This window comes from Apteryx rowi, unplaced genomic scaffold (genome assembly GCF_003343035.1).
Source record: "Apteryx rowi isolate R43461 unplaced genomic scaffold, aptRow1 scaffold_664, whole genome shotgun sequence".
Taxonomy (NCBI): Eukaryota; Metazoa; Chordata; class Aves; order Apterygiformes; family Apterygidae; genus Apteryx; species Apteryx rowi.
Genome location: NW_020450943.1, coordinates 283,500 through 300,403, shown reverse-complemented (window position 1 = coordinate 300,403; position 16,904 = coordinate 283,500). Strand labels below are relative to the sequence as shown.

The window sequence follows — 16,904 nt, the reverse complement described above, 5'->3', positions numbered from 1 at the left end:
GTTTTCAAACTTTCAATGTCCTAATAGACCCTAAAATATATAATATGGCCCATAGCACTTAAAATGTGGAAGGTACATTAACAAGACCCCAGAAAGGCTTCCAGTTAGGAAGCTCTATCTCAGCTGATATTAAATTTTCAGGAGAATACAGACAATCAGTAGCACAAGAGAAAGCAACAGGAAAAGTCCATGTATTTTTCTGCCTCAGTATTCTCTGAAACATGGTTATGCATTACATGAGTTCAATAAATTGAAATAATCTTAGTGCATTATGTCTTCCCTCTGTACAGTGAAATCAAGATGCAGAATCTTCAACTTCATGGAAACAGTTCCTCTTTAAAAAAAAAAAAAAGAAAGAAAGAAAAAAAGAAATAGCTTCATAAAGCCATATGAAGCTTCTGAATATTTGTTTATCACTATATTTTGCAATGGAACAGTTGCTTTTTCCAGAGCAATACCTCTGTATTGGTTTATGAATGAATTATAAAGTAACTCAAATTGAAAAATAAAATCAGTATGTAGCACATAAATTGCCCTCTTTCACTACATTATACTTCTATTTGCAGCATGTGCTTCAGGCAGTATTTTTATGTTAGAATTATGTTTGCATAGGTCATGCATTTCTGTAGTACTTTGAATGGAGAACTAAAGATAAAATTGTTAGAGCTCATTACATCCATGCCTTTCATGAAAAGAAATTAAGACCTGTATTCTCCAAACTTGTTCTTACAAGTATGATTTTTGGAAGATCTCTTAGTCAAAGAAATATTTTCTTTGTATAGTTCTTCAGAACCCTGTGATTCCATCAGTTCTGCTGTAAGCTGTTATCTAACACTGTTTCTTTCAATCAGGTTAAAATAAGTTCTTAACCCAAGAATAGCATGGACCCTCCCATTTAATTCTTAGTTTGACTTATAAAAACTGTTGATACATTCTAGAATCCCTTTAAATTTTTTTCATTAAATGATCTGTCTTCTGCTGTCCTGATAATTCTGATGATAGGAAATTATGATTCAAGAAGTGCTATAAATTGTCTTAAGGGTTTTGCCTTTCTCCCAGAATTTTGTCAAACTTAAACTGGGGTTTGGGGGATTTGGGGAGGGCCTTTTTTGGAAAATGGTAATCTTCCTTGGTAAGTGAATCTCTTTAGTACCACACTCTAACAGCCTATACTTTAACATTTAATGGTTATCTCTTAAAAAAGGAAGCACTTGCCCCAGCTGTAGTCTAGCAGCAGAACTGTTTCTGGAGTGGTGTGTTTAATCATGCAGTAAGAAATGTAGTAAGAGCATGTGCATGCACATGAATATATTACTGTATGGAAAGCAGCACAAAGTAAATATGTAGCTAATACTGACAGTGTTACCAGATGATTAAATAAACACTTTCAAAGAGAATATTTGGGAAAAAATCCTTTTCAATTAACATCTAAAGCCTGTGCCCTCCTAATAGTACCTGTTGTCTACTACCTTGAGAAAGTCAATTCCAGTACTTTTTCCATTGAATTTTGGCATCAGTTTGAGTATAATAAAAATTATCTTTTAGGTATGATCCAAAAACAGATATGTGGACTGCTGTGGCCTCTATGAGCATTAGCAGAGATGCAGTGGGAGTGTGTCTTCTTGGTGACAAGTTGTATGCTGTTGGAGGATATGATGGGCAAACATACCTTAATACAGTAGAGTCCTATGATCCCCAGACCAATGAGTGGACACAGGTACAGTTTCTGATCAAACCATACACTGTTATTTATTTTGCTGTTATTTCAAGTGTGCCTCTCTGTACAAAGAGAAAACAAATTCCTCCTCTAAGAAGCACTTTTCTATTAGTCTGTTGTTAATCTTTTCCTTCTTTTTTTCTTTTCTTTACAAACTTCTCCAGATTTAATTTAATCTACCATCTCAAGATGGTTCACCTTCAATAGACAGTTTTTAAATCCTAATAAACTGTCATTGTTTCTTTGACTATGTATATCACTTTGACAATTTTGTGTATATACAGTTAACAGAATATATAGACGTTTCCCAAATTGTCATAGAGGGTTCTGTTTACATGACTTCCTATTCTGAAAATAAATGATAAATGGAGTTTAGTTTTAGCTCCAGTGTGCCTCTCAGCAAGTTTATCAATTTCTTCAAGATTTTGGTCACTTCTTAATAAACAATTCCTTCCTGACATTCTATGAATATTGTGTCGAACTGTCAGGAAGTCTTTTCACCTAGCTAAAAAATAATCTTCAATTTATGATCAGAAATCATTACTATCAATTCATAGCTTTATTACTTTTACTTTTTTATAGCTCCAGGAATGTGCCTGTCTGTGGGAGCAGCTCACATAAGCACAGCCTGGGCAGACTGTCCTTTGGTATCTCTTGCCATTTGAGATACCCTAAAGTATCTGAAACATCCACAGAATGGTAGCAGATACAACACAGGATCTATGGGAGACCTAGGCCCTTTTGCAGTGGCAGCTGCAGGCCAGGATGAATGTCCTAGGTCATCTAGAACTAGATGACCTAGTATTAGACACCATTATTAAGGCAACTGAATTCTGACCTTGTGAATATGCTATCCCAATAATAACCCAAAACTGCTAATTCAAAAAGAATAAGTTTGTTTCCTGAACTGCACTCTGTCAAAATCTTTGTAACAAAGGACACTGAGCTCTCCATTTCCCCCATTGCATACTGCTACAAGATCTTAAAAGCATGGTAAGGCATCCAGAAAGGCTCACCAGAGCTTGGGGCCTTCAGTGGCAGTACTGATAGTGATAATCCATAACATTACTTGTCCTGCTAAAGGAAGAAAAATGTGTAGCAGTGCTCCTCACCATTACTTCTAAAGGAACCTCACATGCTGTATAGGTGGTAACCACTTGTAACCTTGGATCCTTAGCCTTGACCCTTTGTATTTCACTGAATCCCCAATCCCTGTACACAGGCCAGTTTTGGACCCTTACTAGAGGGATTTGGAAGTGTCTGTGTACCTTCCTTTTTCTTGTTAACTGAGCAACCTGCCACCACTTCATCCACATAGAATTCAGGAGAGGGCAGTGGAATTTTAGGGCAGAAATTTTAGAAACTGCCGCCTTTTCAAGTCCAAGAGAATCTCAGTGAAAAAGGGTCTTATCGGAAGTGACTTCCCGTTACAATGAAAGAATAGAGGCTGGGGAAACTGATTCTGATTTTAAGAACTCTAAACAAGATTTTATCAAATATTCAGGTGAAAATGGTGGTGTTAATTTATTCTTGTAAACTGTTAATTTAGGTACTCCAGCAGATTTGTTAGAGTTTCAAGACATGCTACATTCATACTTCAACAGCCTTGACAGATCTTCCTATTAGAATTGTCTTGGCTTCACAGTAGGTCAAGATCACTGTGAGATTTCAGAGTTCTCCTCTTCAGTTTCTCTATCCCAACAGTGGTCTTCACAAAGATTCTGGCTCCAGTTTCTTGCTTCTAAGAAGCCAAGCGAGAATGGTTTTTCCATAGTTGGATGATTGACTCAGAAAAAGCAATCTGCTTTAATGGGAGGTATATTCTGTCAGCTTCCCCTCTAAACATTTTAGGTTTGTTTTCAGAGTAAACACGTGAAAATAGTACCCTATTTCCACTCACTGCTTGGAACTAAAAGACTCAGAACTGGGCTTAATAGCAACTGGAGCCTTTCTTTGATAGGATTGCTCTTATCCCCAATAAATCTCACAACAAGCTTGGAGTCTTGTCCTGCTATCACAATAAGGCTGTTCTTAGCTTTCTTACATCACAAGGCATCTTGATATCTCTGAGAATGAATGAAGACCTAGAACATGAAGTTTGGCAAACACAGGTTTGAGTGGTCAGTATTCCTACCGATTATTCAATGAATGTGGCACTGTCTGTCCCAAATTGTGCTTCCATCTGTTGATGGCAGATCCCAGACAATATCTTAGATTTTTTCAGTTCATCCAGGAAATCTCACTTCTCTGCTGGGAAGCTCATTTCACTGGTCTGAGACTTCAGGTGTTAAGGACTGTGTGCAATTTGCACAAAATACACAAAGATTCAGAGAGAGTTTAGATCTGCTTGTACACTTCTACCATGTGTTGCAGGTCAGTACATGTAGATCAGTGAAACCACTGTAATGTTCTATACCAAAACCCAGCAATTTGTGAGGTATTTTCAACTATTTAAAGTAGTCAGGCTGGACTGAACACTTAGGCTATTAGATTCATTTGTCAGCAGTTTACCTTCTGGTGGTATTAAGAGTTCTACAACACAGACTTCGTCATCTTAAAACTTCAGGATACTAGATTGTAAATGTGGGGTTTGCAACCAGGTTTTGGCAACAGTTACAAATGACTGAGGCCATCCCAAGACTGGTTTCCTTTCCTTAGCAATCAACTAATAATATCCACAGTTCTGCCCCAGAACTGCTTTGTTCCCAGGTTGAATTGCATGCATAGCTGATCCATAACCAGGAGGGTTGATATATGTTTCCTTTAATTCTCCTCCTCTCAGGGTAGTTCTCAAGGTTAGCCAAGTAAAATATTACTGATGGTTTTCTGTCCCAGTTTGGCCCATGCAGTTTTAGAAGAGTACTTTCTTATTCAAGAAATGCAACTGCTTTTCTGCTATTGCCCAGTCTTTTTTTCAATGTACTCAGGTAGTCTTTGGCATCTGAATATCACTTCTCTTAATCTTGTGCCTTGTATGTTTAGTGAGTCTTGGAGTGCCAACACAGTTGGGTTTTTTGTTGTTTTTTTTTTCCTGTTAAAAACATTCTTATCAAGAGTAAAAAAACAAACAAACCCTACATAATAGGAAAACTCAGGCAGAGAAACAGTTACCTTCTCATGGCATGGAAGACAGCTAAATCATGTCATCCAATCTTATGTTTGACAGTAATTCTGGGCTTTTGGTTGGATGTAAAGAACTCTGTTTTATTTCTATTTCACTCATGGTACCCCTTGCTGCTGTCTTGGTCCTGCATGCCTGTACTTTTAAGGATTTGCCACATTCTCATCATATTACCAGTAGCTTTTTGAAGGGTTTAATTGTTTTTTCTGTCTGACTTCCTTTCCCACATTGAGACCTAAATCCGATATAATCTTTAATGGGAAAGCCATTTGAACCAGTGGTAACACATTTCTTTTCTTCATTGTCAATAAAAATAGCATTTCTGGTCACAGTGATTTTCTGCAAGGAAAATAAAGCAGTTCAGACTTTGGCTGATCCTTCTTATTTTTTTTTTTTCTTTAAGATTGGGTTTAAAATCCATACAAAGATTTTACTTGAGAGGGTGTCAAAATTTCACTTAAGTCAGGAAGTGTGTACGTGCCCCTTCATCTCCACTCCCTAAGCCACATATCTCCAGTACTAACCTCATGCATTCTCTGGATGCAGGCATGCCATGCTTTTTTACATTGGCAACACAAGGCCCCTTAGAAGGTCTCTGGGCCTTTTTTATGTCAGCTGCTGAATGGTCCAAGGCTTACCTATGTAACCATTCAGAACTTTTCTCAGTGGATAACTGACCGTCTGAAAACGTGCTGTGACACAGCCAAGAAGGGAATCTCTTGTACAGATTAGGGCTCATTCCACTAGAGCTCAAGCAACAGTAGCAGTTTCCCTGTGGCATAGGGATCCACTGTAGCTGGGATCCGCGCAGTCAGCACTGTTAAAGCATTATCCTCTTGCTGAAGCATCAGAGTCCTGCCTTTGAAAGGACTGCTTTTTAGCCTTTATTTTGTTAGGGCCTCAGAAGTTATTTTCCAGCAACGTAGGCCAATGTCTGTATTGATGCACTATGTGTGGATGTACATATGGAAGGAGAAAGGTAAGTTATTTACCTGCAGGCTCCTCTTCAAGATGTATTGTCCCTACGTAAGTTCACCGCCCACCTAACAATCTTTGTCTCAAAGTCCCTGTCACATTTGGGATTCTCTGGTTGAGAGAAAAAGAAACAGTTTTGCCAGTCAGTTGTCAGACAGTCTAGGTCAGTTATCCAGTTTGATAAATAATTCACAAGAAAGGATTCTTTTTCCTGTAATACCAAGTAGTTGAAATCAATAATAAGAATTGTTTCATATTCTTGGGTTTTGCTGTTGATTTCAAGGAGTTTAACCCTATCATAAAATACTTTTTCTGAGGGGTTTTATATCAATTTTGTCTCAATTTAATTTTTTAAGTCAAGTTACAGAATATGTGGATGATATTGCAGCTTTACTTTACTACAGCTGTACACCTATTATTACAATTGTTAACCATGGTCAATCTTAGAAAAAATACTTAAAGCGGACTACATTCTTTTTTTTTTTTTTTTTTTGCTTGCAGGTTGCACCATTGTGCTTAGGAAGAGCTGGAGCATGCGTTGTGACTGTAAAACTTTAATAATTTTCTCTATGAAGGTGACATTCTCCTCTGTAGACTCAGCTGGTTTCTTTTTTACCTCAAGCAAGTTAACATTGCACCAATAAACATGAGATGCAGGATATCCACTACAGAGCAAAATGTTTGGTCTTAGCTAGCATATACATGTTGTTGTTATGGACCAATATTGAGCACCTTTTTAAAAATATCATCTTTGTTACCCATATGTTACAAGAATTCTATTTGTAAGCAAATCAGCTGTGACCAGCTAGTTTCAAGCAGAGGACTTCTGTTTAGGAAATACTAAGAAAATGAGTGAACTCTGTTCTAAAATAATCAAATGTTACAGACTTAGGGCCTTGATCCCTCAAACATGCACACGAGTGATGCTATTAATGGATATAGTTTCACTGATTTGGGTGAAACAAGTTACAGGATTGGAATCCATATATTTATTTTGCCTCTAATAAACATGTTTTGCTATAGGTATCTGAGCTATTACAATGCAGGCTGACAAACCAATGCAAACCATTGTAAATGGCGGGTGTAATGCTTGCCTTGGAAATGAAGGTGTGTATTTGGTGAATTTTTTTGCACTTTTTTCAGCATTCCTAATGTAGTATACTTTTTATTTAACCAAAGCCTTATTTTAAATATTGTCTTATTACACTAACAGTAATCTTCTATTTAATAATTTCTGCAGAAACTTTTTGGCATCCAGTGTACTTTTTGGACTTTTAAAGGTTTTACATAAGATGCAGAACATCATACCTTTTTCTCTACTTAATCTGATTCTTATATTTACTTTGTTATTTTTAAGAAAGCACGAGTTATAAGTTGAAAGAATTCTGAAGTGTGACTAAAGGTTAACCTATGGAAGTTTAATAGGAGCACTTTGGAATTTTGTAAGGATTCCATTACACCTACACTAAGGGTCTACTTTGATACTCTTTAATTATATTTTACCTGAGGCTTTGCACTAATTTTAAAAGTATAATTTTATATGATGAAATGAAATAATTGTTACTTCAAAGTGTAAGGGGCCCAGTCCTATAAGGTGCTTAACTACCACCATCTAAACATGTTCAGCATCTTGTAGGAGAGTAAGTGTGCCTCATAGGATTAAATCAGATTAGTTACATTATTTAACAGTTATTTAATTTTTTTCAGATACTTTATAATTTGCCTTTTTTGACTGCTATGTTATGTTACACAGAATTGCTTGAACGTTCCAAATGTTCTCTGAAAGTCTTTTTGTATTTGTTTTTCTGTGCCTTGTTTCTGATGTTTTCAAAACAGTAGGTAATACAGTATGTTTCTTTGTAATGGAGACTTTGAAGATGTGAGCCCATTGAATGTTTTTGAAAAGTAAGTTTGAAGTGTCTGATACCCAAAGTCTTTGTACATTTGTAATTTTAAAATTTGTGTTAATGCTCTCAGTGAACTATTTATTGTTTTAAAAGAAATTACTGAGCAGTAAAACTTTGTGATGAAATCTGCACTGTTTGAAATTGAATACAGTTAAACTTAAATACATTTTTGATGGTTTAGTTCCTTTTTTCTGTAGCTTACAAAATAATGCTGTGTACATGCATTAGCAATTTAAAGGATTTAATTAGGAAATGTTATTTTTACAATTCATCTTGTTGGACTTATGTTTTTACAAAAACATATCTCTTTGGATACTTATAATACATACTATATAATGCTGTATTCCTCACCGTAATGTATATGATGATTTTACTGTGCCATAGGAGACTCCTACTCCTCTTTAAAACTATTGTTTGTATGTCATTTTTAAAAATTYGATTACTCTATTAGCATAATCCCATTTTGGCATAATTTGTGTTTCCAGCAAAACACCAAACCTCTGAGTATGTCACTTCCTCTTCCCTTGCGCTGTGCTGCACTGGTGGAGTGCTGGAACTGTGCTCTTTTTTAGCTATTACAGAATGTACTGCCGACCCTTTTTTTTTTTTTTTTAAAGAGAGCAGCTAAAGTTTTCATAGAGCAGGTACAGCTATGGCAAACCATCACAGCTGCTCTCGTACAGTTTCAGTTTATGTTCTAAATCAAACGTGGCGTTGAACAGCTGATCCAGTTTGTATTTTAACGTAACTCAGCTGGTTTAGGCGCTCCTGATGAACCTCAGCTTTCATTTAACGCAGCACCTTAATGTATCATTTCCACGCGTGGGGGCACGGCACTGCCTTCCTCGCCGGCGCTCGGCTTCCCCTACCGGGGCACGGAGCACCGGCAGCGAGAGCGGGCCTGCCCCCCACCGCCGCAGCGGCCGCGAGACGCGCGGCGTGACGCAGCGAGCGGCGGGGCAGCAGCCGCCCTCGCGGGCGCAGCGAGRCACCGAGCCCCGCACACGCAGCCGCCGCCTCACCGCCCGGGGCGGGGCACGAGGGCAGCCTTCGAATGGGATCCGGGGCGGGACCCCGTCCGTCCGCTGTGGTTGGCTCTGGCCTTCCTCCGCCCCGCCCCCCGTCTCCGGGGTAACACCGACGCCGCGCGCTGGCAAGGGGGGACGAAGGGGGACGAAGGGGCGCGGCGCATGCGCACGCGCGGCGCTGCCTGGCGAGCGGTGGGCGCCATGAAGGTGAGTTTTCTCAGCCGCCGGCGTGGAGGGGGCGCGACGCGGCGCCTCGGCCCGCGGGCGGCGGACGGGCCTCGCGGGGGTGCTGCGGTGCGTCGTGTCCCCGCGCCGCGTCGGGGCGTCGAGCGGGGCCTGGCGGCGGTTGCGGCCTGGGGAGGGGAGGGCGGCGCGGCGGATAAAACCCGGCCCGTGCTCGCCGCGCCTGGCGACCTCCGGCTGGCGGGAGGCCGGGCGGGCTGCCTCTACCGGGGAGAGCGGGGCCGCCGCCGCCCGCACGGCCCCTGCGGCCCAGGGCGCTCTGCCTCCGGCCGGGCTGATCCTTCCCGCGACGGTTGCCTGCGCCGCTGGGCCGGCCGAAGCCGCTACCTCCAGACGCCGGGTGTGCTGCCGCCGCCCTGGTGTCGCTGTGCCCTAGCGCCGCCTCCAGCCGGCAGGGCACCCTCCTCGGATCGCGAGGAGCGAGAGGGACGGTTCCCTGCTCAGGCGCGCTAGGGGCTGGGGCCCTGCGCCTTTGCCCTGGCGCTGTACTCGGGGGTCGTGAAGAGCTGGAGCTGGCCTGCACCCCCATAACGTTTTTCTTTATCATTGATTTATTAAGTGTTTTATTAAAATTGATTCAAAATCAAATGTCATTGTTGGATGCTATTTGTGTTTGTGAGGTGCAGTGCTCGTTAACTTCCGTATACTTTATGTAAGTAAAAGGCAAACTGAACGTGAAGATTGGCTGAGCTTATGTGTACCCGATAGAGGGGATGGGGAACTTTTTCGTCAAAGGCTGAGCAGGCTTTCCAGGCATTTGGTGTTTATCCAGTGATGTGGGAGGGGGAAAAATGTGAGACTACACTGTGAAACAAAGTTGCAGGATTTATCCCACCCCTATTTCACAGAAAAATCTATCCAGGGGCTGTGAAAGGAAGATACAGTTAAGAAACTTTCTTAGTCAGAAGTCAGAATCTTCCTTCAAAGTCAGGTTGCTTTGAGGTCCTGAGTTAAGAGAGGACAGAACAGTTGCATATCTTTTAAAAGAAGAGATGTTTACCTGTTTCATTGCCTTTTGTGTTTTGTGCCCTAAGGATGTCTTTTGGTCTCAGATTTTTCCATGGAACCTAGCGAGCTAAATGTTATGGTTTTTGGACATGAAGGGGAGAGTCTCCTGCAATGTCTCAGTTCCAGTATATGTGACTATAAGAGTAAAAAATGACAGCTGTGATATTGTCATGGTAGTTCTCAATGCAAGCACTCGGCACCAGAAACTTCAATTTTTCCAGCACAAACCAAAAGAATTTTCTGTGGAATTTTGGTCCTTTGGTGCATTATTATTGCCCAGAACTTTTTTTTCCCCACAGAACTGATAGTTGTTAACATGTGTTAAGTGGATGTAATATTGTTATATGCTTACAATTTAAAAATGTATAATTTCCCTCCTTTTTGTCCCCCAGCAAGTATTCACTCTATTAGAAAAAGCTTGGTCTGGTTCCCCTGTGCAGTTTGCTTGGCAGAAAACTTTGGGAAATTTCCTTGCTGTAACAGGGTAAGATCACAAATATCTGTTGTATATATCCATACAAATCATTGAGAGTAGGGGGGAGAAAACATTGTTAAACAGATCTAAAACAATGCAAAATATTTATCAATTCCCTATCAATGTAAAAATATTAAACTCTTAAGCTGCCTTACTGTGATATAAAAGTTCAATGTGGAAAAAGGTTTATGAACTCATTATTTGCAGATGAAGAAAAAGAATTATCCTGTATGCTAATCTTTTTTAGAGGTGATCGCATTGTGAAAATTTTTGATCGTCATGGTCAGAAGAGAAATGAAATTAACTTACCAGGGTAGGTACTAAGATGGGTTTGAAATGTATACTTTAAAAATGCTACTCTTCTGATGAGGTGCCTATACAATATGAGAGGTTTGTAGGAAGGGGTACTATCTCTGGTTGATATAGCTAGAAAAGAAGACAAGCTTATGAGCATGTATGGAATGTGAGACAAGATGTAGTCCTGAAACAAAAGGTGAATTCGTAATAAGCTATCAAGAATAGTCAGAAAAATATATCCTTATATCCAAAGCTTTCTTTATTAATAATAAACTTGATCTAGTTCATTAAAAAGCTAGAAAAAGATAAGAGGTTAAGAATAAACATACCGAGGTCATATACAATATATCCACATTATGTTTAGAGCGACTACATTCTCACTACTGTCCATTTTCTACTAATTTGCATCATAGCCCTATTGAGGAAAAATATCCTTCTGTTGCTAGTACTTTTGTTGGTGTCACTGGCATAATGTCTATGGTAGCATTTTTAGTTTAGATCAAGTGTGTGCTTTTGAAGTGAATCTCCCTATTTTTCCTATTTACTGTGCTTTGATTCACAATAGAGAGTGGTCTCAGAGTGTACAAGCTGTATTCCTTTCGGATGAAACTAAACTGAAAGTTGCACTCCAACTGCTAAAAAAACCTCTGTCCACAGGGAAAAGGCTAGACAATGTCCAGAGTAAAACCCCTTGAAGTGCACATGCTGTGACATCAGGTCCTCACACTGTTTTGCTGTATAAATCTACTTTCATTGGGCACCATTACTACCTGATGTAGCAATGGTGTCATTTATGTACTTTCCATTTTGTATGGGTGTTTTACCTGCTCATAATTTAAGTATTCATGCAAACTCCTGATTTTTTTAATTATTTCAAGCAACCTGATTCATTTTGATTAGGGTGGAACCCTTAGTCAAGGCTAACGTGTTGCCTATGAGAGGTCATACTCTTCCCATAGATAGCTTCTTATACACAATAAAATTAATTCCTTCTCCTTCTTAATATTGTTATTTCAGCCACGTGTTGAAAATTCAGGTTTCTCTTTTTATGCAAGATATGAAACATTAAATTCTGTTGTTTTTTTTTAAACAAAAACAACCTTCCACTAAAGTTTTAAATCCTAACTTTCTTTTCCAGTCTAACTTTCATTTCCAGAATTTCACTTATGTATCCCTATATCACTGGTAGGTCTGAGCCACAATCACTAGTTCCCCAAGAACCCTCTAGAAATCCAGTTTTGGAGTTTATGGTATTTGCCACCTTACACCGAACTAACAGACCTGATTCTCATTGTCTTTACCAAGCTTGCTTGTATCCTACTGATCACTGCATCTTGACACAGCTTTTTTGTTTAGGTGAGCCTCTTAATGAGTGTGTGGTTGTCAGTTTCTGCTGTCCTTTCACAAGGAAGGTCTCATGAAAAGGACTATATCAAACTTCTATTCTGGTCAGGTACCATTCATAATGTGGGCTGGCTATGTCAGTGAAAAGGTTGGGATAATACTCCCTGTACTTACATTACATTGCATCTGACCTAGCTGACCTGCTGGTAGTATCCATGGCCCAGCTCATTCTGTGCTGTATTGCCCATAATAACGAGCATATTGTATATGCTTGTTCTGTCCAGCAAAATGCCAAAAGAGAAGAAAGCTGTCAGACAGGTGGAATCAGTGGTGAATTCTGTGAAGAGCTTGTGTTGGGGGTCCTCCACCGTTCTGGGGATTGGTGCAGATGTTGGGAAGGGGAGTCCTTAGCATTACCTTACGCCTTGGCTTTCATGATGGGAAGGGGAGTTCCTACAGGGTCAGGAGCTAGTGCAGGGAGAAAAGGAGATTTGTTTGTGTGACTCTGATCCAAAAGATCAGAAATGAGCCTTTTGTACCACTTTGTGAAAGATGCAAAGCTTTAATGTACTGCTCTCACACATGCACCTTCACTGAAAGGTAAAGTTATAGCCCTGTGATGTCCCTCCTGGCTGGTCTTCTAGCTCCATTGCTAATTTGGGTCCTAATCTAATCAAACGGGTTGTATCTGGTAATTCAGTGAAAAATTTTTATACAGAAGCTCAGTCCTTCTGGCTACAGAAGTTCATTTAAGAAATTACTTGTCCTTGCTAACTAGCAGTCAGACCAGATTCCCTTGTGTGCTTGTTTTCTAGCTCTGTAGATTGAGCAGCCTGAGCAAAGCTTGAAGGTCATAGCTCCTGCAGCCTTACAGATTGCTGATGACTGGTTGTTTCTGAGAGCCTAACCAACAGTTCAGGAGTCCTTCAAGATTGAACTTATTCAATTTGTGCTATTGATCAGCTGTTGCTAAAACAGATAGAGTTCTTCTGGAGTAGGGTCAGGAAATGATTGCCAGAAAACTTTTGTTTCCTCTGTTCTCTTCAAACCCACCTAAACCCTCCCATGACCCTCAATTTGGGTAAAAGTTATCATAGCTATAAGCCTAATTGCATTTCTTTCTCCTTGTATTTTTACATAAATCAGTCCTGTTGTGTTTTAGGCCTTGTGCCATTACACTTTTCGACTGGAATTTCACAGTTCTCCCGCTCTTTGCCTGGGCCCTCTGCCCATGATATAGCCATGCTTACCCAATACAAATGTGATTCTTTCCTTCAGGGGTCTATGACCCCTGGTATATATAACATTTTAACTGGTTTTAAAATAGTTATTTCTAAATGTTCTGTTCCAATGGCAAAGTAGAGAGAAGAATTGTGTAATAACAACCTGCTCTTAAGTCATGTGAAAATAATTATCATCCGCTTACAGTAGTGTGAATAGTACTGACATCTTCAGGCCTACCAGCAAATCCTCTACTTAGTTAAGTCTAGGTTTAGTCTTTTGATTATTTACTCCCAGCCTTTTGCCATGATTGAAAAATAAGTTCTCTATTATTATTATTATTATTATTATTATTATGAAGTACTATTTCTATGATACACAGTTTAAGCAGAAACAAGGTTGCTTATATGGAGAATCTCCCACTCAGTCCAAACTTTGCTGCTTTATTTGTTGGTTAACTTATGTCTGCTAGACCTCTTCTTACATAAGAATGGAGTTCAAAATATCAAAYGTCTTCTGCTATAATAGTTGATGCCATAAGCATCATCCTACCATTATGTTGATAGAATTTGTTTTAATTCTTATCCTTCTGAGTTTTTTCCCTTTTGTTTGTTGCTGTTCTTTTTATACCTGCTCTTGATGCTCCTATTGGCTGTTAAGTATTAACAAGAAGGTTTTAAAAAGACAAGATAGGAGAAACTTGAACTTACTGAAATTGCTTACAGCCATTACAGGTATTACATACCTTTCCACGGGACACTTTTGTAGTTGCTTGAACTAGTGGTTTTCATTTGAATAGGAAGGAGAGTGGAGTCTTTCAAAAAGATACCTTTTCTAACCTGAAACTATCAGTTTGTTTATCTAGAAAGGAAAGAGTAGTCTCATATGTCATAGGTTTTTAGTCTGCAGCATATGTTGATGTAAAAATATGTTGTAAACCATGCTGTTTCCTATTCAGTAGAGATTCATGGATATGTCTGCTGTTGTGTTCATTCTGGGAACTATTTGTGAGTAGAGGCTTTTCTTGCTTCTGCATAGGTTTCTTATCCAGGTTCATTATACTTTTGAAGCTAGGAGAGAAATATTCCCAATAGGGAGTGGCCTCTGACAAAATAGAACCTTACAGGGTTTTTCAGTGTCTCTTAAAAATCTAGATGGTGGTATTTCAAATTCTCGAACCTAGGTAACAATCCTCTTTTTATGACCTTCTTTTCAGCCTCTGCAGTTTAGATAAGATTTGAGTGAGAATGTGGTTGCTGTAAAATATGTTTTCTATATAAATCTAACAGCCTGTTATGGGTTTGCTTGGGAGGGAAAAGGAAGGGCAGGGACTTATTGTATACAGTTCTGGTTGTTCTTGTATACTTTTAAACATATTTTAACATTATTACATTTTAATATTATTAGTGAAACTACTTTTTTTCCTTCAGTAACTGTGTTGCTATGGACTGGGATAAGGATGGAGATACTTTAGCGGTAATCACAGACAAATCTAGTACCATTTATCTGTGGGATGCAAACACAAACAAAACAAGCCAGCTAGACAGTGGCATGAGGTAAGATGGTTTTTTAAAAGTATGTATTTGAAGAGTTAGACCATTATGATCTGCTGTTCTTGATGCTATCTTTTAAAATGACTTAGAAGCTGATGCTAGTGCAATATGATACAATATGTTTCTCGGTTGAATTGCCATTGGGATATCATACTCATGCATTGTAATCTTTGTTTTCTGTCTATGGGTAGAGTGTATGTTGTGTTTAACCTATAAAATCCTATAGTCATGCAGCTACTTGAGAAGACTTACTTCATCTGTTACTCTAGAAATTGGGATGAATACTGACACCTGAACCATGGGCCTGTTCACGAGATGTGAGAGTGTTCATATCATCTAACTTTGAAGTCCAGCTTGAGGCTTCAGATATAGTGGAGAAAGTTGTGCTTGCAACCTGGGTACCCTGAGAGTGAAGAGAACTTCACTGTTTGTTCATTAAGGGTATGGAAAGACTAGACAGCTAAGTTAAATATGCAAAACTGGAAAGTATGAGTTACCATCCTGTCCCGTTTCCCTTCACTGGTGTCTTCCATGAGGAGTTCTCAACTTTAGGACTTCTTTTTTGTATCTTAATCTTTAAAAGGTCGAATTTGTTAACATAGAGGATATATACTGTCAGACTGATATTCTACAGTTTGTTGCTGAATTTTTTTGGTATGATTTGCTGGTTTTGAGGGGTTTACTGTGGTGGGGTTTTTGTCTCTTTTCTAATTGCCAACCTTGCCAAAGTCCTAAGAGAGTTTCTCTTTAATGTTTCCACTTTGTGGTAGCAACAAGGATGATTGAATTCTTTTGGTGACTACACCAGCCAAACTTTCTCCAAAGTATTTCACCCAAGTAAATGGGAACTTTAAAATAAGAAAGGGAAATGATTTTAGTGGTGTTAGGACTTTTCCTTTTTCCCTTAGATTTATAAAAGGATTGAAATGCCATTCACAAAACAGATGTGATGCTCCTATTTGTTTTAGGATTGAAGGAGATATGGAAGGCACAGGTTCAAATCCCTCTCTTTCTGAGTTGGACAGTGGACTTCAAAGAGTTTCCTGGGGCCTACTTAACAATTAAGCATTGGGTTAACACTTAAATTTTGGCTTCTTTGAATCTCTTATGCTAAGCTGTTCCACTCTACATAAACATTCATGCCATGGTTGTTAGGGCACTTGCCTGAGCAGAGAAACAGCTAATTGGGTACTGCTGTTATTTTATTTATCTGTGAGTTGAGCCAAACTCTCCTTCTGATTTAACCCTTTAAATTTCTTTTGCTTTTATGTAAAAAGTAGAGAAAGATACTAAAATTGGAGTGTTTCAACCATTAAATTAAAAAATTTAGTTCATTTGAAAAGATTTGTGGGACTCTTTTTTTGCAGAGTTTTTTTTTTTTCCAGATTCRGGTTAAGAACTCCATGTCTGAAATATGGAAGTATTCCATATTTGCATTGGCATTTACATTTGTGCTTTGTGAACTTCATTTGGAATATTGGATATTTGATTATGGGATATTTTCATATTTTACAGCTTAGTACCATGTATATGTATACATTGAAACTGAACTTAAACTGTATTAAAAAAATAACTTTTTTACAACTTCTACTGCTCTTAGAGAAGAAAAAGTACAGCCACTTCACACAAAATGCACAGTGGCYTAAACTATGTATGATTTAGTGATGTTATTTTTTTGAAGATTATTTGTTATTAAAATGATAAGTCATATGTTAGAAAACAGTTTCAAATCCAGAAAATGATTGTACATACAACAAGAAATTCAAAATAGTTAACTTCTTTCTACCTTCTAATTAATTATATGTGGCATCAGATAGGCATCCCTCAGAATGTTTAGCTATTTCTGGATTACTCAGTTATTTCTTAATCATTCCATTTTTGTCATTACCTAATAGCGATATGCCTCTTTAGTGTAGATGTTGTTATAATGGGCATTGTTTTAGTCTTCTGCTCTGGTAGGATACATCAGCTTTGGCCTTAAAATAGTTCTTGATGATTTGTTTTGTATAGGTTTC

General features: G+C 38.8%; 2 protein-coding genes across 19 annotated transcripts in view; both read left to right on the top strand.

Annotated features, from left to right (window-relative positions):
- The window catches only part of KLHL5 (kelch like family member 5), a 62,765-nt gene extending 54,681 nt beyond the window's left edge, over positions 1–8,084 (top strand). For 8 of the 9 annotated variants that reach the window (XM_026085287.1, XM_026085288.1, XM_026085290.1 and 5 more), the window contains 2 exons: positions 1,546–1,717; positions 6,315–8,082. In XM_026085287.1, coding sequence (XP_025941072.1) covers positions 1,546–1,717; positions 6,315–6,371 — 229 coding nt within the window. In that variant the 3' untranslated portion in view covers positions 6,372–8,082. Of the gene's footprint in view, positions 1–1,545; positions 1,718–6,314 lie in introns of all 9 variants that reach the window. The other variant, XM_026085292.1, reaches the window with a different exon arrangement.
- A 787-nt stretch (positions 8,085–8,871) lies between these two features.
- Positions 8,872–16,904, top strand: part of WDR19 (WD repeat domain 19) — a 47,330-nt gene continuing 39,297 nt past the window's right edge. For 7 of the 10 annotated variants that reach the window (XR_003256565.1, XM_026085296.1, XM_026085295.1 and 4 more), the window contains exons 1-4: positions 8,872–8,955; positions 10,392–10,483; positions 10,722–10,787; positions 14,767–14,892. Coding sequence is in view for 7 of the 10 variants with exons in the window: in XM_026085296.1 (XP_025941081.1) it covers positions 8,911–8,955; positions 10,392–10,483; positions 10,722–10,787; positions 14,767–14,892 (329 nt within the window). In the remaining 3 variants the exon portion in view is untranslated. Of the gene's footprint in view, positions 8,956–10,391; positions 10,484–10,721; positions 10,788–14,766; positions 14,893–15,115; positions 15,331–16,904 lie in introns of those variants that run through there. The other 3 variants (XM_026085299.1, XM_026085300.1, XM_026085302.1) reach the window with 3 other exon arrangements.